The 22,985-nt window shown below is 36.1% G+C and overlaps 4 protein-coding genes and 1 long non-coding RNA gene across 6 annotated transcripts in view; 3 read left to right on the top strand and 2 right to left on the bottom strand.

Annotated features, from left to right (window-relative positions):
* The first annotated feature begins 1,197 nt into the window (after nucleotides 1-1,197).
* LOC111778797 (RGG repeats nuclear RNA binding protein A-like) lies at nucleotides 1,198-5,282 on the top strand. Its single transcript, XM_023658772.1, has 7 exons — nucleotides 1,198-1,632; nucleotides 2,384-2,666; nucleotides 2,757-2,822; nucleotides 2,947-3,079; nucleotides 3,339-3,494; nucleotides 3,609-3,665; nucleotides 4,784-5,282. The coding sequence occupies exons 1-7, from the start codon at nucleotides 1,431-1,433 to the stop codon at nucleotides 4,964-4,966; spliced, it is 1,080 nt and encodes a 359-aa protein (XP_023514540.1). The 5' UTR covers nucleotides 1,198-1,430; the 3' UTR covers nucleotides 4,967-5,282.
* Nucleotides 5,283-5,878: 596 nt separating this feature from the next.
* On the top strand, nucleotides 5,879-9,955 carry LOC111778668 (RGG repeats nuclear RNA binding protein A-like). Its single transcript, XM_023658626.1, has 7 exons — nucleotides 5,879-6,289; nucleotides 6,546-6,831; nucleotides 6,922-6,987; nucleotides 7,121-7,253; nucleotides 7,513-7,668; nucleotides 7,787-7,843; nucleotides 9,469-9,955. Exons 1-7 carry the CDS (start codon nucleotides 6,094-6,096, stop codon nucleotides 9,658-9,660), a joined length of 1,086 nt encoding a protein of 361 aa, XP_023514394.1. The 5' UTR covers nucleotides 5,879-6,093; the 3' UTR covers nucleotides 9,661-9,955.
* A 2,322-nt stretch (nucleotides 9,956-12,277) lies between these two features.
* LOC111778670 lies at nucleotides 12,278-12,938 on the top strand. The gene is made up of 2 exons (XR_002812593.1): nucleotides 12,278-12,377; nucleotides 12,681-12,938. It is a non-coding gene; the product is annotated as an uncharacterized LOC111778670 (long non-coding RNA).
* Nucleotides 12,939-15,612: 2,674 nt separating this feature from the next.
* Nucleotides 15,613-16,212, bottom strand: LOC111779266 (ethylene-responsive transcription factor ERF039-like). The gene has a single exon (XM_023659384.1). It carries the CDS (start codon nucleotides 16,210-16,212, stop codon nucleotides 15,616-15,618), a length of 597 nt encoding a protein of 198 aa, XP_023515152.1. The 3' UTR covers nucleotides 15,613-15,615.
* Nucleotides 16,213-19,544: 3,332 nt separating this feature from the next.
* LOC111779379 (ELMO domain-containing protein A-like) overlaps nucleotides 19,545-22,985 on the bottom strand; it is a 6,393-nt gene continuing 2,952 nt past the window's right edge. For both annotated transcript variants that reach the window (XM_023659541.1, XM_023659542.1), the window contains 7 exons: nucleotides 22,529-22,597; nucleotides 22,273-22,388; nucleotides 22,112-22,166; nucleotides 21,751-21,871; nucleotides 21,598-21,645; nucleotides 21,248-21,342; nucleotides 19,545-19,938 (listed from right to left, as the gene is read on the bottom strand). In XM_023659541.1, coding sequence (XP_023515309.1) covers nucleotides 19,837-19,938; nucleotides 21,248-21,342; nucleotides 21,598-21,645; nucleotides 21,751-21,871; nucleotides 22,112-22,166; nucleotides 22,273-22,388; nucleotides 22,529-22,597 — 606 coding nt within the window. In that variant the 3' untranslated portion in view covers nucleotides 19,545-19,836. The remainder of the gene's footprint in view (nucleotides 19,939-21,247; nucleotides 21,343-21,597; nucleotides 21,646-21,750; nucleotides 21,872-22,111; nucleotides 22,167-22,272; nucleotides 22,389-22,528; nucleotides 22,598-22,985) is intronic.

Raw genomic sequence — 22,985 nt, 5'->3', positions numbered from 1 at the left:
CTGATATATATTTATATAGACAATTATGTTATGAATCGATGAATCTAATCTCATATTTATGGACACGTGTCTCGTCTAACCTAGCTATGGTTCGGAGAATGCAAGCATGATGGTCCTTGTCCCCTCCCCCTCTCCCATGTTTCAAGCTTACATTTTCATGCATAACTTTAAGGGAACATGCCTTCTTTTGTGTCTCTCTTTGTTACAAAGGACAAGCAAACTTTTTTCTTTTCTTCGTTTCTCGTACTCGATCTTTGTACGAAATGTGTAGAAGTTGTTACAATTCATATGTGACGGGTAAAAACGGTTCGGTATGATTAATTTTAAGTGTATTGAACAATTATGGGCAAACGATTTGCACGGAATAAAGTAATCATGAAAGCCCAGCTACTGTACCTTGCAACTTGTACCTTAGTCGAGTGTCGTAAAGTAATCATATCAAGGATTATAAACTTTAAGGACTAGATGAAGAAGACGTAAACAAAGAATGTCACCAAAAGGAAGATTAGAATAGATGAACAGATATCGTGTAGCAAATTTTCAAACCTGAATGGAAATTGATAGTTCAATGTCCCTTAAACGACATGGTTGTCCTGCCACTTGAGGTCGAGCAGATTCCACTGCCGGCACAACATCCACCCACAATCATGGACGATGAGATGCCTCCCGCTGCGGAAGCCAAGGTGCCACTATCGTCCATGAGGGGGCGAAGGAGGATTGTGGTTAAGGACCCTCTCTGATAGGAATCGGTACTGCTCGTGCAGATGACGAGAAGCCATAGTTCGGTAACCCTTTTGTCGTCGAGCATGTCTATTTTTAAACCAAAAACGTGTTGAAGTTGAAAGATATAATGACATTGATTGAATTAGTAAAAACAACTGAGACAATAATGTCGACCATAACAAACTTAGATTCAACCTAAAAGACAAAAATAAATAAAAATAAGACATTTTCCCCTTATTTTAAATAATTTAAATGTAATAAAATAATAAAATAATATTTTGGTTTCTTTTTAAACCAAAAAAACGAAATTAGCCTAATTTTAAAATTTAATTAATATAAATAAATTTATAAATTTATCTCGAGAACATTCTGATAATACATGTGAGTTGAACATTTAAATTACATAAAGTTTTTATTTTATTTTTGGAAATTTTACAAAAGAAAATATTAAAAAAAAAGAGGAATTTAGGTCAGTCGTGGATATTTTGCGTCTACTCCCATTAGTCACTCACTCGACCATTGCGGCTAGGGTTTTTCGTTTTCCTCTATCTTACTCCTCTGTTTCTTGTTCTACAGATTCCTTGTTCTTTCATTGCTTAGATTCATGGAGCTCTTGTTAAGATAGGGTTTCCTGGTCGCCTTTCTACGAGTGGAATTTCCTGTTTTTGAGGTCTTTTTGGGGTATTTGTTTTCGATATAGTTTGGAAATGGCGACCGTTAATCCATTTGATTTGTTGGGAGATGATGACGCCGAGGATCCGTCGCAGCTAATTGCGGCTAAGAAGGTGGCGGCAGTGACGTCGCCGGCGCCGAAGAAAGGTCCTGCCCAGAACAAACCGGCGGCTTTGGGGGCTCAGCAGAACAAGCCTGCTAGTCTTCCTTCAAAGCCTCTTCCTCCTGCACAGGCTGGTGAGATTCTTCGTTGCTAAATTTATGGTTCGATACCGAATATGGATTTTTTTCTTTTCTTTTTCTTTTAGATTTTGGTTGATTGATTTTACGTTATCTGATATTGGTTGTTGTTTCGTCTCCTTCTGTCTGGCGTTCCTTCTCTGAGACTACGCGATTGCAGGGTGATAACGCCATTTAATTTGGTGAAATTATCATAATTACCTTGTTCTTCAAAAGATTTGTAGGGTGCAATCGATTTAGTTATGTTGTGTATTGGAATTCAAGTTTGTTTGTAATTTGGATAATACCCAATGAGTTGTTTGTTTAGCTACTATGATTGGGACATTATAGAAGAGAAAGTAAAATACTTTCTTTGGAAGAAAGCTGATATCGACAATGCATTTGTGGTTAAATAAACTAGTTTACATAGCTTCTATTTAAATGTAAGGATTTATAATAAACTTTAGTTTTCTATTATAATATATTGTTTTTGTCCATTGTGATTATAAATTATTGAATTTATTGATATTGTTTACAAGTTAAACATTATCCAATCGAACATGTGATTCCTTATTGATTTGGGTTCTTTTGCGGGAACTTAGAACTCTGCAATCAATTTTCTTATGTTATTCTTTCGTTTCTATCCTTTTGTCATCCTATTGGATTCAAATTTACCAATCAACTATTGCTTTAGCTATCTACATCTTATGAGTTTTCATCGGTGTTATACATTGAGTGATCGAGATGAATTTTTTCTTTCTATGAGTAGTAAGAGAAGCAAGGAATGAAGGCGGTCGTGGAGGTCGTGGCAGTGGGCGAGGTGTAGGGCGTGGTTATGGGCGAGGCCGTGAAGGCAGTGGCTTCGTTCGTGGTTCTTTCAATAATGAGAACATCAGTGCAGCTGAAGATGGAGAGACAGGAAAGACAACCGAAAGGCGTGGGTATGCTGGTCCACGTGGTCGTGGTGGCCGTCGTGGTGGCAATAATGGAGAGGCTGCTGATGGGGAGCGCCCTCGTAGAGTATTTGAGCGCCACAGTGGAACTGGCCATGGGTAAGCGTCTATTCTTTAAAAGTTCATATTACACACCCCTGCTGTAGATTCTACACTTTTTTGATGCTTTCGTCCGGATTCTATGCCTAGAAATGAATTTAAACGTGAAGGATCTGGTCGTGGTAATTGGGGAAGGCCAACTGAAGAATTTGCTGAGTAAGTACCTGTGTATACCTGGGTGTGTGTGGATTTTTATGCTTGTCTTATTATCTCTTATGATGATAGGGTTATTTTTCCCTCGAAAATTAGTTGTACCTTAAGATTAATGTCTTATATCTAGGACTGTGGAGGAAGCTGTTAATGAAATGGAAAAGAACACGGGTGATGAGAAGCCTGTTCAAGAGGATAATGCTGAAGGAGTCAACACAGAGAACGTTGCTAAAGAACCGGAGGAAACAGAACCAGAAGACAAGGTTAGTATGTTCAGTTTTTAGTACATTTCTCTTAAGTTTGGATTCAACTATTTCATTTGTCCTTTATTTTCTTGTGATTGAAGAGCAACTTGTATTTTGCATGCACGTCAAATTGAGTAGGCTTTATTATTTTACTTTTAGTATCATAAAATTGATACATGTAAGAGTCGCAAACGAGCTTGGTGGGCTTGGATTCTGAACTCCATTGTACTGGTTGACTTGATTTTGAATCTAATTTACCCCTTTTTTCCTGATGCAGGAAATGACTCTGGAGGAGTACGAAAAGTTGCTTGAAGAGAAAAGGAAGGCCCTTCTGGCACTAAAAACTGAGGAAAGGAAGGTGGATCCAAAAGAATTTGCATCCATGCAACAACTTTCATGCAAGAAGGAGAACAACGACATATTTATTAAATTGGTACACCTACTTTGTCTTTTTGGTTAATTATCTATGGATCTGATGACCCTTGGCTTCTTGGTAGTTCAAATATGAACTTTGCCATTTCATCTTCATATGTTGTTTCACTTGTAGGGATCTGAGAAGGATAAGCGAAAAGAGATTGCAGATAAAGAAGAGAGAACTAAGAAGGTATTATTACCCTCATCTTCTTAGAAGTTTCCTTGCCAATTAAATTGTTTACTCAGGTTTGATGTCTAGCAGAATTTCATGTCTTAGTGCACCATGAGCTCTTTTTTCTATATAGAGGCTAGTTGCAAGTCTTGAGGCGATATTGCGGCTCAAGACTAGTTTTGAACTTCAAAATTAATAAAATAACAATAATATAAAAAAATTCCTATTTAACGAAATATATCATAAATATGTAAAGTTCTCAATTGTCCATCAATATGCATTAACTTCCATGAGTTAATAATTACAAATTTTTTCGGCCCGTCCTTTAGTGTCCTTCTACTTAGGCAGAAAGTACTGGGTTTTTTCTTACAATAACATGCTAGATTGTTTGTTGATTATGAATATTTGTCATTTCTGCTCTCGTCCCACTTAACACAATCCATCGGCTACACCAGCACTATTTTTAATTTTTCTGTAAAGTCGATTATGCTGAGAAGCATGCGACTTTTACGACTCAATAGAGTAAGCATAGAGGAGAATGGCTCTCGTTCAACATATGCCATCCTCACAATTTGCTTTCCTCCAAGCTTATATTTTTAAACCATTGTTGTCCAGCCAGTACAAAATACTTTACCAGGATGTTCTTTGGTCTATTCGGAACCTACATTAAGAAATCAGATTGATTCTAGAATTTAGCTGAATTACCTTTTTTTCAGAATTATACCACATGTGGGGTAGAGGTTTGGATTGACGGCCTCTTAGAGGAGGCAGAGATGAATTGACTTAACTCTTGAGCTATGCACTGTGATTTCTAAAAAAATGAATTTAGTTCTATGTACTTCAGGTGATAGAATTTACTTCCAAATACATTTCGCACTAATCTGTGGTTGTTTTAACTTCTAATTGGGCCCATTAGAGTAGAGGTGATTTATTTTGCTTTCCCTGGAACATTCTTTTGGCCATTTACGTTAGTTGGTGTACATGAACAAAACACCAAATTCTGCTTTTCCTTGTATAACTTCAAAATGTTTTCTCCAAATTGGGCATGTTGGTTTTTTCAAATTCCTGAAAATATGTTCATAGATCATGTAAAAGGTTCAAATCACTGAATACTTCTTTTGTATTGGTGTTTATAGTCTTTGAGCATCAATGAGTTCTTGAAGCCAGCGGAAGGTGAGAGACACTACGGCTCAGGTGGCCGGGGAAGGGGTCGTGGTGGCCGTGGTTCAAGGGGAGGATACAGTGGCAACTCGATCAGCAACGTTCCAGCCCCATCCATTGAGGACCCTGGGCAGTTCCCTACCTTAGGTGCGAAGTGAACTTCTCAATAAAATTACCCTTGAAACTGTGTTTTTGATCTGGGGCAGCAAATTGACTTCAATAATATAGTCTCTCCTAAATGATAAAAAAGAAAAAAAAAATGTAAATTGTCAGTCCTGTGTTTTTGCGTTGTATGTTTCCAACTTTTGTTTCAGACTGTCTGCTTAGAACAAACTATTTATGACCTTTTCTTTTAGCCCCGCTGGTATACACCGTTTATTTCCCAATTGTGTTGGACTGACTGAGTGGGGCAGTTGTTTTTCATCTACCCCTTCATGCTTCATGCTTCAGGTAATTGGAAATTTTCATGTGGAACACTTGGATCGATACAACTCGATACAACTCTTATTATGCATGATAAAACTCTCTTTGTGTTGCGTCGATTGATACCATCTCTTCGATTAGAAACTTCCGAGCTTCCTTCCCTTGTTGTCTATTTTGGGCTTTCTTTGTTTGGCTTTCTCTTAAGGTTTTAATACGCTTCTTGAAATGTTTCGGTCGTTTTCCTCTCTAATCGATGATATCTCACACTAGAGAATGAGCGAGTTATTTAGGATAAATTTATCTCGTTCTTGTTCTAAGAGGGAAAATGAAGAATGTTTTTGTTTTATTGTGATTAATGTAGCATTGCATTTTCATATATTTTTCATATATTTATGGATCTAATATTGATATACAAGATCATCATAAAAAATATTAACTAAATATGAATGTAATATTAATAATTATAATTTGATTTCTTTTTTTTTTTTAATTATTATTTTTGCCAAGATTAAAACAATATCTATAGACATCAACAAATTTATGCCAAGACAAAAGAATGATTCTCGCTGTCAAAATGGCAGGAGTAAATTTGTAAAATTACCAAATAAGTTCGAATGACGCGAATAAATGGAAGAATTTAGGTCAATCGGTTACTCTTTTTTTGCGGCTAGGGTTTTTCCTTTTCCTCTATCCAATTCTCTTGCTTTTCTACAGATCCCTTGTTCTTACGTTTCTTTGATTCATGGCGCGCTCTTATTAAGATAGGGTCTTCTGGTCGCCTTTGTTCGAGTGGAATTCCCTGTTTTTGAGACTTTTTTTTGTTTTTTTGTTTTGGGGTATTTGGTTTCGATTTAGTTTGGAAATGGCGACCGTTAATCCATTTGATTTGTTGGGAGACGATGACGCCGAGGACCCGTCGCAGCTAATTGCGGCTAAGAAGGTGGTGGCGGCGCCGCCGCCTAAGAAAGGTCCTGCACAGACCAAACCGGCGGCTTTGGGTGCTCAGCAGAACAAGGCTGCTAGTCTTCCTTCAAAGCCTCTACCTCCTGCACAGGCTGGTGAGATGCTTCGTTTCTAAATTTCTGGTTTAATTTCGAATATAGATCTTTTTTTTCCAATGCTTTTGGGTGATTGATTTGCAAGTTGAACAACTTGTGATTAGTTACTAATTTTGGGCTATTTTTGCGGTTTATTCATCCTGTTGGATTAAAAATTTATCAACGTACTACTTTTCTATCTATGAACTGCTTGTGAGTTTCCATTGGTATGAATTATACATAGTGATTGAGATAGTATTTTTCTTACTATGAGTAGTAAGAGAAGCAAGGAATGAAAGCAGTCGTGGAGGTCGTGGCAGTGGACGAGGTGGAGGACGTGGTTATGGGCGAGGCCGTGAAGGCGCTGGCTTCAATCGTGGCTCTTTCAATAATGAGAGCAGCAGTGCAGCTGAAGATGGAGAGACGGGAAAGACAACTGAAAGGCGTGGATATGCTGGGCCTCGTGGCCGTGGTGGCCGTCGTGGTGGTTTCAATAATGGAGAGGCTACTGATGGGGAACGCCCTCGTAGAGTATTCGAGCGCCACAGTGGAACTGGCCATGGGTAAGAGTCTGTTCTTTAAAAGTTAATTTTACACACCCCTGCTGTAGATTCTACACTTTTTTGATGCTTTCGTCCGGATTCTATGCCTAGAAATGAATTTAAACGTGAAGGATCTGGTCGTGGTAATTGGGGAAGGCCAACTGAAGAATTTGCTGAGTAAGTACATGTGTATACCTTGGGAGGGGGGGTTGGATTCTTATGCTTATCTTATTATCTCGTGTATGTTAATGGGGTTACTTTTCTCTCCTCGACAACGAGTTGTACCTTAAGCTTATTGTCTTATGTCTAGGGCTGCTGAGGAAGCTGTTAATGAAACGGAAAAGAACATGGGTGATGAGAAGCCTCTTCAAGAGGATGATACCGGAGGTGTCAACCCAGAGAACTCTGCTAAAGAACCAGAGGAAACAGAACCAGAAGACAAGGTTAGTATGTTCAGTTTTTTAGTACGTTTCCCTTGAATTTGACCCTACTATTTCATTTGTCCTTTATTTTCTTGTGATTGAAGAGACACTTGTATTTTTGCTTGCATATCAAATTGAATAGGCTTTATTACTTTACTTTTAGTTTCATAAAATTGATACATGTAAGAGTTGCAAATGATCTTGGTAGGCTTGGATTCTGAACTCTGTTGTAATGTATGACTTGATTTTGAATCTAATTTATGCTTTTTTCCTGATGCAGGAAATGACTCTGGAGGAGTATGAAAAGTTGCTTGAGGAGAAAAGGAAGGCTCTTCTGACACTAAAAACTGAGGAAAGGAAGGTAGATCCTAAAGAATTTGCATCCATGCAACAACTTTCATGCAAGAAGGAGAACAACGACATATTTATTAAATTGGTACTCCTACTTGGTGCTCTTTTGAAGTTTATTATCTGTAGATCTGATGAACCTTGTCTTCTTGGTTCTACAAAGTTGGACTTGGCTGTATCATCTTCGTTTGTTATTCCACTTGTAGGGATCTGAGAAGGATAAGCGAAAAGAAATTGCCGAGAAAGAGGAGAGAACAAAGAAGGTATTGCTACCTCATCTTAGAAGATTTCTTGGCCATTAAATGTTACTCCAGTTAAATGTACGGCAAAATCTTAAAAATCATAGGGCAGTCCTAAAAATCATAGGCCATTAAATGTTTCATAGGGAGGTAAGTTGCAAGTTTTGAAGTGAGTTGAGATGCAAGTTTCATTTTGAACTTGATAATATTGAAGTTATATAATAACAATATTATATAAGAAGTCCTATGCAAAGAAATATATTACAAGAAAAAGGGAAAATCTCAGCTGTCCATCACTATACCTTAGTTTTCATGAGTTAATAATCGAAGGGCATCCTTGAAACGGAGAAATAAAGATGGCAAACAAAAAATTTTGCCTTGTCCCCAGTAGATGGAAAAATAACGCTACTCTAGAACCTACAAGCCTGTTTTTCTTCTAAACATGTTTAGATGATTTAAACAATAAACAAAGAAAAAGAGGTACATAAAACAGTGAACAAGGAAAGGAAAGTTTAAAAAGGAGATAGTGAGAACTGACATTTTAGCTTTGTTGTTTGTCTTCACCACAAACACTTCTTCTAGCGAGGACAAAACTGAGGACAAAATTATGGCTGTCTTTTGGATCTTTTACTTTTTAGGCATAAAGTTTGAGTCTTTTTTCTTGTAAAAAAAGGTGCCAGATTGTGACAATTATATTTGTCTTTTCAGCACTCTTCCCATTAAACACAAACCCATCTCCAGCCAACAGTACTATTTAAATTTTTCTGTGATGTCAATTTCGCAGTTGGACGTAAGCCCGTTTACATCTCAAAAGTGCATGCGTAGGGGAGTATGCCTTGTGTTCATCATAGGCTAACCTCACAATTTGACGTTGATGTTCAGCTATGAATTTTTTTTTTTTTACTAGGATGCTCTTTGTTGGATCTATCTAACACTAAAAAATAAGTAGATTTAGTAATTAGATGTTCTTTACTAGGTTGCTCTTTACTGGATCTATCTGTCAAAATGCTTTACTAGGATGCTCTTTATTGGATCTTTATTACATTTAGTAGTAATTAATTGAATCTAATTCAACTAACTTACTTTATTTTAGAACATTATGGGTGGAGATTTGTATTGACTAGGAGTTACACACGACATAACTCTTGAGCTATGATCGTGTGATAGGGGAACTCGAATATAACTTTGCTTTTCATAATTTTAGAGAACAATTATCAGAGGAAAATAAGTACGTTATANTTTTTTTTTTTTTTTTTTTGTCTTTTACAATTTCATCTTCATCAGGGAAATATACCAACTTTATATTGAAATCAATCAATCTTTAGTTTGATTACTCTATATTTCTAACAAATATAGTATGCACAAGGCTGTGGTTCTAACTTCTAATTGGTCCCTTTAGAGTAGAGGTGATTTATTTTACTTTCGCTGGAACATTCTTTTGGCCATTTACGAACGTCTACAGAAAAAACACCAAATTCTGCTTTTCCCTTCACAACTCTGAAATGTTTTCTCCACGTCTTTGGAATATATTTCTGTGTTAATTGTACATTATACATTTTGGTAGTTGTAGGAAATGGGTCTATGCAAATTGGAAATAGACCTTGTAAAAGGTTTAAATTACTGATATTTATTCTATTTGGTGCTTTTAGTCTTTGAGCATTAATGAGTTCTTGAAGCCTGCGGAAGGGGAGCGACACTATGCCCCTGGTGGCCGGGGAAGGGGCCGTGGCCGAGGTTCAAGGGGAGGAGGAGGAGGAGGATACAGTGGCAACTCGACAATCAATGTTGCAACCCCATCCATCGAGGACCCTGGGCAGTTCCCAACCTTAGGGGCTAAGTGAAACTGTGTTTTTGATCTGGGGCAGGAAATTGACTTAAATAATCTAGTCTCTCCTGTATCAAAATGATCTTTTTAAGTTCTATTTGTTTAGCTGTAAATTGTGGAAGTCTTGTATTTTTGTTTTCAACAGACTGTTTGTCAGATCAAATTATTTATTTGACAACTTTTTTTTTTTCCTGCCCTCACAGCATGCGCTTCTTCCCACATGTGTTGGACTGAACAAAGGGCAGTTGTTTTTCATTTGTTGCTCTTCATTTCATGCTTCTGGGAATTCGATTTTCTTGCTGTTCGTGGTATGATTTTCTTGCTCTTCCTTTCATGCTTGTGAGTAATCGGGTAGATGAATGAACTGAGATCATATCAGGGTAGATGAATGAACTGAGATCATATCAGGGTAGATGAATGAACTGAGATCAAATCAGAATGAGAGTGATCCTGAGAATAGGATGACGAAGAAAGACTTAATAGAATTGTGAGTTACTACTTATACTAATAAAGTGTACGACTAAGAAAGACTCTAAAGAATTGAGAGTTATTACCTATATTAGCAAGGTATATCTTTTATTTTGGTGGCTCAATCATGGAAAGTCTAAGATTAAGCATGTTGTGCTTAAAACAATTATATTTGGGTGACCTCTTGCAAATTTTCCAAGGACACCGATTTTAAGCTTGTGTTGGTTTTGACTGCCACAACCATTTAGAAATTGTTAGATAATATGAAAGCTTAAGACGAGAAATGATATGAATTCAACTACTGATGCTTTGCATGTATTAGAAGGATCGATTACAAGAAGTAGGGTAAAGAAGATTCAAGAGGTTTCAAATGCTTGTTGATGTTTATCATTTGGTATCAGAGCATTTGGTCGACGTTCTTTGGCCGGCTCTAGAGGTGAAATATCTTTACTTTGTTAAGTTAGCTTTATTTGTGAAATTTTGCAAGGATCGTAGAAGAACCTTTAGAGTAATTGTTGGTGCTTATCATTTGATATCAGAGCATTTACTTGGCGTTATTTGGCCAACACTAGAGATGAAATATATTTTTCTCCTTTCTCTCTCTCTTCCCTTTGTTTCTCTCTCTCCTCTTTTCGCTAAGATAATTCGAGTCAAGTCGGTTCAGGATGTCTGTTTGTCAGGTTTAATGTACACCCTTAACTCGTACAATGACTCGTATTGGTCAAGTATGCAACTCGTTTGTGTGTTTACTTTTCCTTTCACTCTATTTTGTCACATTTATTTTACCATTTTTCTTTTTTGAATTTGAGATGGTAATGCGTTTACTTTTCTCCTTTAATTTGTTTTCCCTTTAAAAATCACAACATATAATTAGAGGATCGTCCCATCTTATAGAAAATGGGGGACAAAAGAAAAAGTTGGGTTACAAAAGAAATACAATATTCCACAATAGCTTTCTCCAATTCTTTTAAAATTTTCAATTTTATAATATTTTCAACGGCATTACACGTTAGGACAAGTATTAATGATAGAACAAATTGTCGTTTTTTATTTTTAGATTAAACGTGTGAGATCTCACATTGGTTGGAGAGGGGAGCAAAACATTTATTATGAGGGTGTGGAAACCTCTCGTTAGCAAACACGTTTTAATACCGTAAGATTGATGACGATACATAACAAGCCAAAGCGAACAATATCTGCTAAAGGTGGGAATCGTGAGGATAAGGAACTAAAGTGGACAATATCTGCCAACGGTGATCTTGAGTTATTACAAGTGGTATCAAAGTCCGATACCGGATGGTGTGTCAGCCAGGACGTTAGCCCCCTATGGGGGTAGATTGTGAAATCTCATATTAGTTGGAGAGATTCCTTATGAAGATGTGTTGTGAAACCGTGAGGTTGACAACGATACATAACGAGCCAAAACAGACAATATCTGCTAGCGATAGGAATCATGAGATTGACGAAGATATGTAAGAAGATAAAGCAAACAAAATCTGCTAGCGATGATATATTCGCTGTTACAAATGGTATCAGAACCAGACATCGTGGTGTGTCGGCGAGGACGTTGTTGTGAGATCCCACATTGGTTGGAAAGATTTGTTATAAGAGTGTGGAAACTTCTCCCATGAAACCTTGAAAGCAATGACGATACATAATGGATCAAAGTGGACAAACTCGAAAACTTGGGCAGCTATAAAACGTGTCTGGTTCATCGAATCAATATATCATCATTCTCTCTATAAATTCATTGGTAAAAAAAAAAAAAAAACCTATAATACATTTTAATTAAAGGTTTTATGAAGACATTATTATATTTAGATTAGTGTATTGATGGGCATTTAATTTGTTCTTGAGGAATATTTTTGTGAAGAGAAAAGAAAAGACAAGAAAAGTAATGAAAAGGAAAGAAAGTTGAGAAAATAAAGGAAAAGTTAAAAAAGAATATTAATGTGTAATGCTTGCCTTTCACTCTATTGTTCCAATCTATGTCAACAAATTAAATATTTTACTCGATCTCGAAAAATATCATAAAATTAAGTTTATTATTTAACTGTGACGTGTTATGCCCTACACGATATGAACATATATGATGGGTCACAAAATATTATCTTTCGAGCTTTATTTGTTAGTAGTCGCCTTTTTGTTTGAGTNCAGGGTAGATGAATGAACTGAGATCATATCAGGGTAGATGAATGAACTGAGATCAAATCAGAATGAGAGTGATCCTGAGAATAGGATGACGAAGAAAGACTTAATAGAATTGTGAGTTACTACTTATACTAATAAAGTGTACGACTAAGAAAGACTCTAAAGAATTGAGAGTTATTACCTATATTAGCAAGGTATATCTTTTATTTTGGTGGCTCAATCATGGAAAGTCTAAGATTAAGCATGTTGTGCTTAAAACAATTATATTTGGGTGACCTCTTGCAAATTTTCCAAGGACACCGATTTTAAGCTTGTGTTGGTTTTGACTGCCACAACCATTTAGAAATTGTTAGATAATATGAAAGCTTAAGACGAGAAATGATATGAATTCAACTACTGATGCTTTGCATGTATTAGAAGGATCGATTACAAGAAGTAGGGTAAAGAAGATTCAAGAGGTTTCAAATGCTTGTTGATGTTTATCATTTGGTATCAGAGCATTTGGTCGACGTTCTTTGGCCGGCTCTAGAGGTGAAATATCTTTACTTTGTTAAGTTAGCTTTATTTGTGAAATTTTGCAAGGATCGTAGAAGAACCTTTAGAGTAATTGTTGGTGCTTATCATTTGATATCAGAGCATTTACTTGGCGTTATTTGGCCAACACTAGAGATGAAATATATTTTTCTCCTTTCTCTCTCTCTTCCCTTTGTTTCTCTCTCTCCTCTTTTCGCTAAGATAATTCGAGTCAAGTCGGTTCAGGATGTCTGTTTGTCAGGTTTAATGTACACCCTTAACTCGTACAATGACTCGTATTGGTCAAGTATGCAACTCGTTTGTGTGTTTACTTTTCCTTTCACTCTATTTTGTCACATTTATTTTACCATTTTTCTTTTTTGNATGGGTCACAAAATATTATCTTTCGAGCTTTATTTGTTAGTAGTCGCCTTTTTGTTTGAGTATAAAATGGTTGGTCGTTTGTAATTAGATTTTTCTTTAATAAATATTTTAGGTATAAAATTTTATGTTTTTTCGTTTTTTATTCACATTAGTATACATGTAGTAACGATCCCGATTGATCTGGATCTTGAAAAACTGGGTTACATGTATGATTTATGATTTTGACTTACGAAAAATAAAAATAAATGAATAAATAANTGAATTTGAGATGGTAATGCGTTTACTTTTCTCCTTTAATTTGTTTTCCCTTTAAAAATCACAACATATAATTAGAGGATCGTCCCATCTTATAGAAAATGGGGGACAAAAGAAAAAGTTGGGTTACAAAAGAAATACAATATTCCACAATAGCTTTCTCCAATTCTTTTAAAATTTTCAATTTTATAATATTTTCAACGGCATTACACGTTAGGACAAGTATTAATGATAGAACAAATTGTCGTTTTTTATTTTTAGATTAAACGTGTGAGATCTCACATTGGTTGGAGAGGGGAGCAAAACATTTATTATGAGGGTGTGGAAACCTCTCGTTAGCAAACACGTTTTAATACCGTAAGATTGATGACGATACATAACAAGCCAAAGCGAACAATATCTGCTAAAGGTGGGAATCGTGAGGATAAGGAACTAAAGTGGACAATATCTGCCAACGGTGATCTTGAGTTATTACAAGTGGTATCAAAGTCCGATACCGGATGGTGTGTCAGCCAGGACGTTAGCCCCCTATGGGGGTAGATTGTGAAATCTCATATTAGTTGGAGAGATTCCTTATGAAGATGTGTTGTGAAACCGTGAGGTTGACAACGATACATAACGAGCCAAAACAGACAATATCTGCTAGCGATAGGAATCATGAGATTGACGAAGATATGTAAGAAGATAAAGCAAACAAAATCTGCTAGCGATGATATATTCGCTGTTACAAATGGTATCAGAACCAGACATCGTGGTGTGTCGGCGAGGACGTTGTTGTGAGATCCCACATTGGTTGGAAAGATTTGTTATAAGAGTGTGGAAACTTCTCCCATGAAACCTTGAAAGCAATGACGATACATAATGGATCAAAGTGGACAAACTCGAAAACTTGGGCAGCTATAAAACGTGTCTGGTTCATCGAATCAATATATCATCATTCTCTCTATAAATTCATTGGTAAAAAAAAAAAAAAACCTATAATACATTTTAATTAAAGGTTTTATGAAGACATTATTATATTTAGATTAGTGTATTGATGGGCATTTAATTTGTTCTTGAGGAATATTTTTGTGAAGAGAAAAGAAAAGACAAGAAAAGTAATGAAAAGGAAAGAAAGTTGAGAAAATAAAGGAAAAGTTAAAAAAGAATATTAATGTGTAATGCTTGCCTTTCACTCTATTGTTCCAATCTATGTCAACAAATTAAATATTTTACTCGATCTCGAAAAATATCATAAAATTAAGTTTATTATTTAACTGTGACGTGTTATGCCCTACACGATATGAACATATATGATGGGTCACAAAATATTATCTTTCGAGCTTTATTTGTTAGTAGTCGCCTTTTTGTTTGAGTATAAAATGGTTGGTCGTTTGTAATTAGATTTTTCTTTAATAAATATTTTAGGTATAAAATTTTATGTTTTTTCGTTTTTTATTCACATTAGTATACATGTAGTAACGATCCCGATTGATCTGGATCTTGAAAAACTGGGTTACATGTATGATTTATGATTTTGACTTACGAAAAATAAAAATAAATGAATAAATAAAACTCTTACTAAATGCTACCTATTTGTAATGTATTTTTTTTTAGTTAGATCTGAAAGGTTTGAATCTCGAGAATTTGGAACATTGGTTAAGTCAAACATTACTTTGGTCCCAAAGTCAAAGATTCAATCTTGAATTTGAAATTCAACACCAAATAGTTTGATCATGTTACACACACTTTTAGCATGATCTTTTAAATAAGTTTCTAGAAGGCCACTTTGTTGGGTGAAAGTTCCACGTCTGCTCAAGAGAATGATCATGGGTTTATAATCAAAGAATACTCTCTCCATTGGTGCGAGACCTTTTGGGGAATCACAAAGCAAAACCATGAGAGCTTATGCTCAAAGTGAACAATATCATACAATTGTGTGGAGAGTCGTAAGCTCTAAGCGAAACCCATTTATTAATAAAAAAATATACCTAATTTATTCGGGGAAGATTTTGATAGATTATATAAATAAATAAATAAAGTATACTTGTTTTTCTTATTTCTCACCAACTTTATATATAAAAATAATAATTAAAAAAAAAACCCAAAAAAGAAAAAGAAAAAACAAAGAAATTTCCANAAAAAAAAAAAAAAAAAAAAAAAAAAAAAAAAAAAAAAAAAAAAAAAAAAAAAAAAAAAAAAAAAACCCTAAGAATAATAGTCAAGGAGGAAGAATAGTATGAGAATAAGAGTCCCAATGCCATGAAGTTTGTTGATCTCCACCGAACTGCCACGGCGAATCATAGCGGGCCAGCAGCAGCCCATCACTCCCTCCGACCACAAGATCCGGCAAATCAAACCACGTCTCTTCCTCCTCCTCCTCCTCCTCCTCCTCCGCCATTGGTGGTTTCAGGGTGGCTGCGTCTGCGGCGGCGGCCTGGATGTCCTTGGCGGAGAGGGAGGCAGGGCGGGGGAGTTGGTGTTTAAGTTCAGGGAAGTTGAGGAATGCACCACAGCCTTTGATGGCAAGAGCCGCCGCGTCGTGAGCTCGTGCCGCCATCTCGGCCGTCGAGTATGTGCCAAGCCATATCCTTGATTTCTTCCTTGGCTCCCTTATTTCGGACACCCATTTTCCCCATGCTCTTCGACGAACCCCTCTGTACTTCCTCGTCGAGTGGCTCGATTCGCTCTCGCTCTCTATGTTGCTCGTCGTCGTCGTGCCCCTCGGCCTCTTTCGGCGGTTCTCGCCGGAGGAAGAGGCGGAAGAAGAGGCGGAGGAGGTGGTGGTGGGTTGAGAATGGTGGGAGTTTGTGTTCATTGTAGAAAATAGAGTGAGAGAGCGAATGGTGAGTTGTGCTTGGCCTTTTATTTATTTATTTAATTAATTAAAATTAATTTTGGTTGATTTTTTTTATTTTTATTTTTATGGGGAAATGACGTGGAATATTTATTTGTGGGGTAGGGTATAATAGTGCATATATAAGGTAGATTACAGTTCAGCAGCTGCTTTGTTTCCCATGTGGATACTCTACGTAATAATTATCATAATAATAATAATAATAATAATAATAATAATAATAATAATAATAATAATAATAATATTACCATAGTTTATATTTTGACCTTGTCTTATTCATTAATTACTTGTTGATTTTATTAGACGATGTTGCTTTTAGAGTCGATATAATTTTAAATGTCTATAGATTTGATATCAATATAAGAGATTAATTGACATTTTTGTTATACGTTGTTGTTTTGTAAAATTTATGAGTTTAATTGTGACACCGAGTAAATGAAGGGTACGTGAATGACCCGAGACTGTATCCGAATGAGAGCGATCTTGAAAATATGATGACTAAGAAAGACTTAAAAGGAAATGAAAGTTACTGGATCTTTTTTTTCGGTGGCTCAATCATAAGAACCCTATGGTTAAACGCGTGATTCACGCTTGGAGTAATTCTATGTTGGGTGACTAAGATGCATGTGAGTGAGAATTAAGTATGTTCGAAGAACTCGTGTTGGTTTGTAGGGATAGTTTTCACTCTTAAGAAGCGAGTAGGTAACATGGTCATTGTTGCCCGAGAATGTCAGGGTCATTAGGTGCCGAATCTGGATATATCGTCGGTTTGTAGGGATAGTTTTCACTCTTAAGAAGCGAGGAGTAGGTAACATGATCATTGTTGCCCGAGAATTTCGGGGTCATCAGGTGTCGAATCTGGATATATCGTCGGTTTGTAGGGATAGTTTTCACTCTTAAGAAGCGAGGAGTAGGTAACATGGTCATTATTGCCCAAGAATGTCGGGATCATCAAGTGTCAAATCTGGATATATCGTTAGTTTGTAGGGATAGTTTTCACTCTTAAGAAGCAAGGAGTAGGTAACATGATCATTGTTGCCCGAGAATTTCGGGGTCATCAGGTGCCGAATCTGGATATGTCGTCGGTTTGTAGGGATAGTTTTCATTCTTAAGAAGCAAGGAGTAGGTAACATGGTCATTGTTGCCCAAGAATGTCACGATCATCAGGTGCCAAATCTGGATATATTGTTAAAGAAAAACTGGTTAGACAGATGCCCTATAAAAATTTGAATTGCATTTCCATTCATGCACCGCTTACTTATAGCAACAACTCACCTGCTTATGCAGACATGCCAAGGCCTTAAACAAGCAGTAACCATACCCGAGAAGTAGGTAACGTAACCATGTTGCCCGAAAATGTCAGGGTTCATCAGATGGTGAATTTGGATGGTCGAGAAGGCTCTTAAGTTTTTTTTTTTTAAATAATAATAATAAAATATAAATAATAATTAAAGTAATGTAATTGAAGAAAAAAGAATATGATATGAATAGAGTATCCAAAGCTATATGGTTATGTCTTCCTCAACTTGACACTATTTATATCCCAACCTGTCTCTGCCACATCACTGTCTTCATGTTTTTTTTTCTCTTCTTTTAATATTTCTTCACATCTTACTATATATATTATTCTAAGCATATAACAACAAACCAATTCTAATTACTTTCTCTCCCTATATAATTGGTGTTAACTTATCGTTTAATGGACTTCACATGTGTGATTCATACGTAACGGAAGACGAGCTTGTCGTTGAGGACCTTGGGAGAGTGGCCCCTCTTTCCGAGATGTACAAATTGACTAGCACCGCCTCGAAAACAGGTAAAAGAAAAAAAAAAACAATGTAATTTTAATGTATTCTTTCAGTTGTAGCTCCTATACGAGGTTAGATATACGCACAACTCGTGATATGACCGGAATTAGAATTATCTTGCTTCATATTCTAATCTACAAATTAGTTTGTAAGCCTATGATCCAAGTCGTAAAAACCATTGATCATTTATATGCGGCCAAAATCAAAACTTAGTTTCTTAATATGGAATTAGTAAATAATTAACCACAGAAATCGAGCATGTGGTTGAAATCTTAGTTCAACAAGAAGTGATTACCTAACCATTAATTAACACTTTAGGAATTGGACTAAAAGAGTAGTTTGAACTATTTTTTTTTATTTTATTTATAAAATTTTCATTATTTGGTAACTAATTATTTTATCCATTGAATTATGCATTTAGATCACGAACAATGACTAAATCATGTTCACAAACAATGCTCCTCTTTACCCAGAACATCACATGAACATGTACTAAGTTTATAACAATCGTAAGAACCTAAAAACTTTAATAGACAAAGTAACATGAATCTTGTACCTTATCACTATCACATGTGACCACTAAGAACAAGACATAGACTAATAAGAAAAAAAAAAACATTTTATAATTGTCATTTATAACATCTCTAAACTAACATTATTAAATCGGGTTTCTTTGAGCAAGTTCATTCTCTTCAGACCTCGTGCTAGACACATTCCCTTTTATCAATCTTTGAGATACAAACTATTCCCCTTGGATCCTATCATTTCGATACAAGCAATGTATAAATTTTTTTACGATCTTTCTATGTTTATAAAATCTGATGTCGATATCAGCCGTTTGCAAATTTTTAAATATGAACCCCCGAACAAAAGAAAAAAAAGTGAGGAAATTTCATTCATTTTTTGGATCTTATTTAATACATTATCCACACGTTTTTTTATTTATTTTTTCTTTTTTCTTTTTGCTATGGAGGCCCTTCAATTTCTTGAAAATTAAACAAGGTGACTGATCACCAGGCTGCTGCTTTAGGTGGGCTCACAAGTTGAGGTTAAAGTCAAATGGCAGCTAGGCTCACATGGCTCTAGCCCTTATGCTCCAAACAAAATTCCTTTCCTACTACTTCATTATTGGGCTTGAGCCTTGGCTATCCATGGGCCCACTAATGTCCTGTACTGACATTGAAAATGCCATACGTCTAAAATAGGCTCATGATTCTTTTCCAATTAGAGACAGAATCTATCAACGTAAATCATTCACTATTTTGCCCATTGGTTTTCTTTCCAACTCCTCCTAAAATCCTCAATCCAAAGTTCATAAAACTCTAATGCGAAGTTAGGCTTTTGTCGATTTTCTCGACATTTCGAAGTTCGTAAGATCAACCATAATAATAATAATCGAAGAACGACATTAAATCTCATATAGTTTAGATCCCATAACAAAACAAAAGATCATTATGCTGTAGGTTCACAATCACAAGTCGCATGAAGTGTAAGAAATTAACAGCTCATTCATCAAACTTATTTGTAAAATAAGTCTCAACCGAAAATTCTGAGAAGAAACAAAGAGAAAAAGTAAACCACAACAAAGAAGGAAAAAAAAAAGAAGTGGAATGGATGGTGTACACTACTTGGTCAAAAGAGCAAGCCGCTTGACAATGGGAAGATCGGAGAATAATCATGTACAAAAGAAAAAAACCTCTATCTAGTTAAAAGCTATTGAAGACGATACCACAAGCTATTTTCCATTAGAAAATGAGGTGTTTGGTTGGTAAACGAACTATTGATCGAGAAGGTCGTATGAAGGTAGTTCTTCGAGCCTTGAAATATCCTCCATTAGTAGCTCTTTTTCCAATTGTCGTCGTGTCGCTTTCATTACAGTCTACAAAAGAGGAAAATCATGAAACGTCATTCGTTGTAAGAGTAAAAACTGAAATATTGAGATTTAGGACAAATATAATATCTTGACCATCTAAGGTATGCTCAAATTTAGACATTAGCCGGCCTAAATTTAAAATTTAACATTGAATTGTGTGTAAGTATAAGTTTGCCCCAAGGTAATATAAGTTCCTTTCCTTCCCTCTCAGACTACTTAAGCCTAGAATGAAAAACCTGTCTGCTCAAACGAGCCAGTGACTAGGACCTTTCCTCCTAACACAGGCATTTCGACCTTATTGAACTTAATCCAGCCATTGGAAAATTCTTTCCTCAAGCTTTCCACAACTCTAGTCTAAGTCCACCACTCGCCGATATTGTCCTCTTTGGATTTTCTCTCCTGGACTTCCCCTCAAGGTTTTAATATGCGTCTACTAGGAAGAGGTTTCCAATGTTTTGTTCCCCTCTCCGACCCCCCTTGGGAGCCCAACGTCCTCGCTAGCACACCGTCTGATGTCTGGCTCTGATACCATTTGTAATAGCCCAAGCTCATCACGGGCCGATATTGTCCTCTTTAAAAATTTTGGACCATTTCTCGATTTGTGCATGTCATGCTTGCGCAGGGGCCATGAGTGTCGTCAAAGACTCCTCGATTGCAGGAAACCCCATCACCTTCCCTTGAATATGATTTCTAATTTTAATTCCACTATTTCCTTATCTACTCCAATCCTTTTTCTTCAATCCTCTTTTGATTCATCTTTCCAAATCTCCCTTGGGCGAGTTGCTTTGATACCAATTTGTAAGATTAGGGGAACTATCAATTGGAAATCAAAGATCAATACAAGTTCCATATCCTCTTTTAGACAATTAACCAAAAGACTAAAAATGAAAAACAATCGAATGCAAAGCTAAATACCACTAACTAAAACCAAAATGCACTCAATAACCCTTACACAGCAGCTATCCCCTTGCACACCTGACACTCACTCCCACATAACTGACCAATAACTAACTGGTCGAGGCTAAATTGTCTTTCTTGCCCTTTGATAAAATGCTATAAATGGTGGCCTAACAGTATGTTTACACGGATCACAATGCCCAACATTTATATGGAAAGGAGTGGCAAAGTTGAATGCATTAAGACAGGTCTTAATTTGATTCGAAGAGTCTTAACCCAAAGTTCGAAAGGATCTTGATTCAATGTATTTTCATAGCTCGGTATGACTAGTGAGTGCATATAAAACAGTATAGCCAGTTTAGATGTTAAGTCAATAAATTTGACAATTTCAAGAAAAAATTGAGTTGAGACTACATACATTGAAGTCCATATATGATGCATGCATGGCAAGCCATTCACGATCCATTAGTTTGAACGTGATACAATAAAGGAGGTCAAATGCCGAATCGTTTTCTGTCAGGAAAAGGGCAAAACTTGGATTAGCAAATATAAAAATTAAAAAAAGAAAAAAAAGAATAGAAAAGAAAAGAAGAGAGATGCTTGTTCCACATGTAAAATTCTACATGATTGAAATCATCTAAGAAGATTTCCTATACCCAATCGTAAAGTATATTTGTAACGCAGAAATCACAAGCAGGAAAATAACTCACTTAATAAGCATGATTTTCATAAAATATTTCATACATTCAATAAGGTGGTTGCACATACCTGCAAGAAACTTCAAGAATGTTGCTCCCACAAGTGTCCGTGGCTTGACTGAAAATATCATTTCATGGCATTTCCACAAGTTAGGACCCTAGATTTCTGAATAAAAGAACACTAGTTTTCCGTTGAATAGATTGATTAATATAGATAGCAAACCTGCTTCAAGATCAAGCATTTGAATAAGCATGAATGTGATGTTCACCCCAGCTACAGCAAATGGGTATTCCCATAAAGACCGATCTCCTACTTGCTTTCGAAGGAGATCCTGGAACGACTTCTGTAATGATGTCCAGAAACTTTAGTGTTAAAAGACAGCAACTAGAAGCATAAATCCGTTGTTTATGCATAAACCGACCACATTAATATCTTTTTTTTTCTTTTTTGTAAAATATTCACATGCATACACTCGTGAAGTAATAATAATCTGGGTTCCTCTATCAAAATCNGCTTTTTTTTTTTTTTTTTTTTTAATCAAGGCTCAAAGAAGTTTAAAGCAAGGTAAAAAAAAGTTTCATACCGGGAAATTCCTGGCAAAGAACAATAAGTTCTCCAATGAAATAAAACCACCACCCCTAGAGATAAAACCCAATTAATAAGAGTTAACACAGCAATAACGTTGGTAATAAATTATAAGAGCTATTCATGTCAAGTATGAAGCAACGACGTAAATCTGATTACCTAAAATCTGTTGATGGATCCTTTCCTTGCCAGCCCATTTCCTTCCACTGCTCAGATATCAAACCACGAAGTTCTTCCTCTGGGAATGCCACATTCCATAGAGCCCTTAGAGCCTCCTATTAAGATTCCAAATCATCATAAAGGGAGAAAAACTAAACAAAATAGTCTCAAATTCTCTCTCCACAAGACACACACAATCTCCCTACATTTTTTTACATCTTATAGAAGGACAAAAAACGTTGTGTAGATAACAAACCTGGTGCTCAGGGATTGAATTATCATAGGCAATATCTATGCGGTTCTGCAGCGTCTGCAAGCATTCCTCCTAGTAAAAGAACCAACATGTGCTATGATTTTGAGATACAAATTCTAATTAAAACAGTTAAATAAAAAATGATCTTAAGAAGAAGAACAAAAGTAAAGCTCTGCATGCGACAACTTCTTATACAATTTGTTCTCTTCTAGTAAGGAATTTAAATTTTCTCAAGATTCTACTTACCCCTGGTACTTATTGCTACTATTTAAGATAATAATTTCTTTAGTTTATTTTTCCTTGTTTTGCTTTTAGCCACCCAAGCCCTCAACCTCGTCTCCTTTTTCACTCTCTATACCCCCCTCGCACCACCAACCAGCTCATCTCAAATTCCCCACTCTCCCAAACCAAATCTCGCTCACTATCCAAGTCACCCCTCATCTCCATATCTCCCTCTAAC

The sequence above is a fragment of the Cucurbita pepo genome, chromosome LG17 (assembly GCF_002806865.2).
Source record: "Cucurbita pepo subsp. pepo cultivar mu-cu-16 chromosome LG17, ASM280686v2, whole genome shotgun sequence".
Classification (NCBI taxonomy): domain Eukaryota; kingdom Viridiplantae; phylum Streptophyta; class Magnoliopsida; order Cucurbitales; family Cucurbitaceae; genus Cucurbita; species Cucurbita pepo.
Note: the sequence above shows the minus strand (reverse complement) of the source record. Positions and strands in the feature narration are given on the sequence as shown.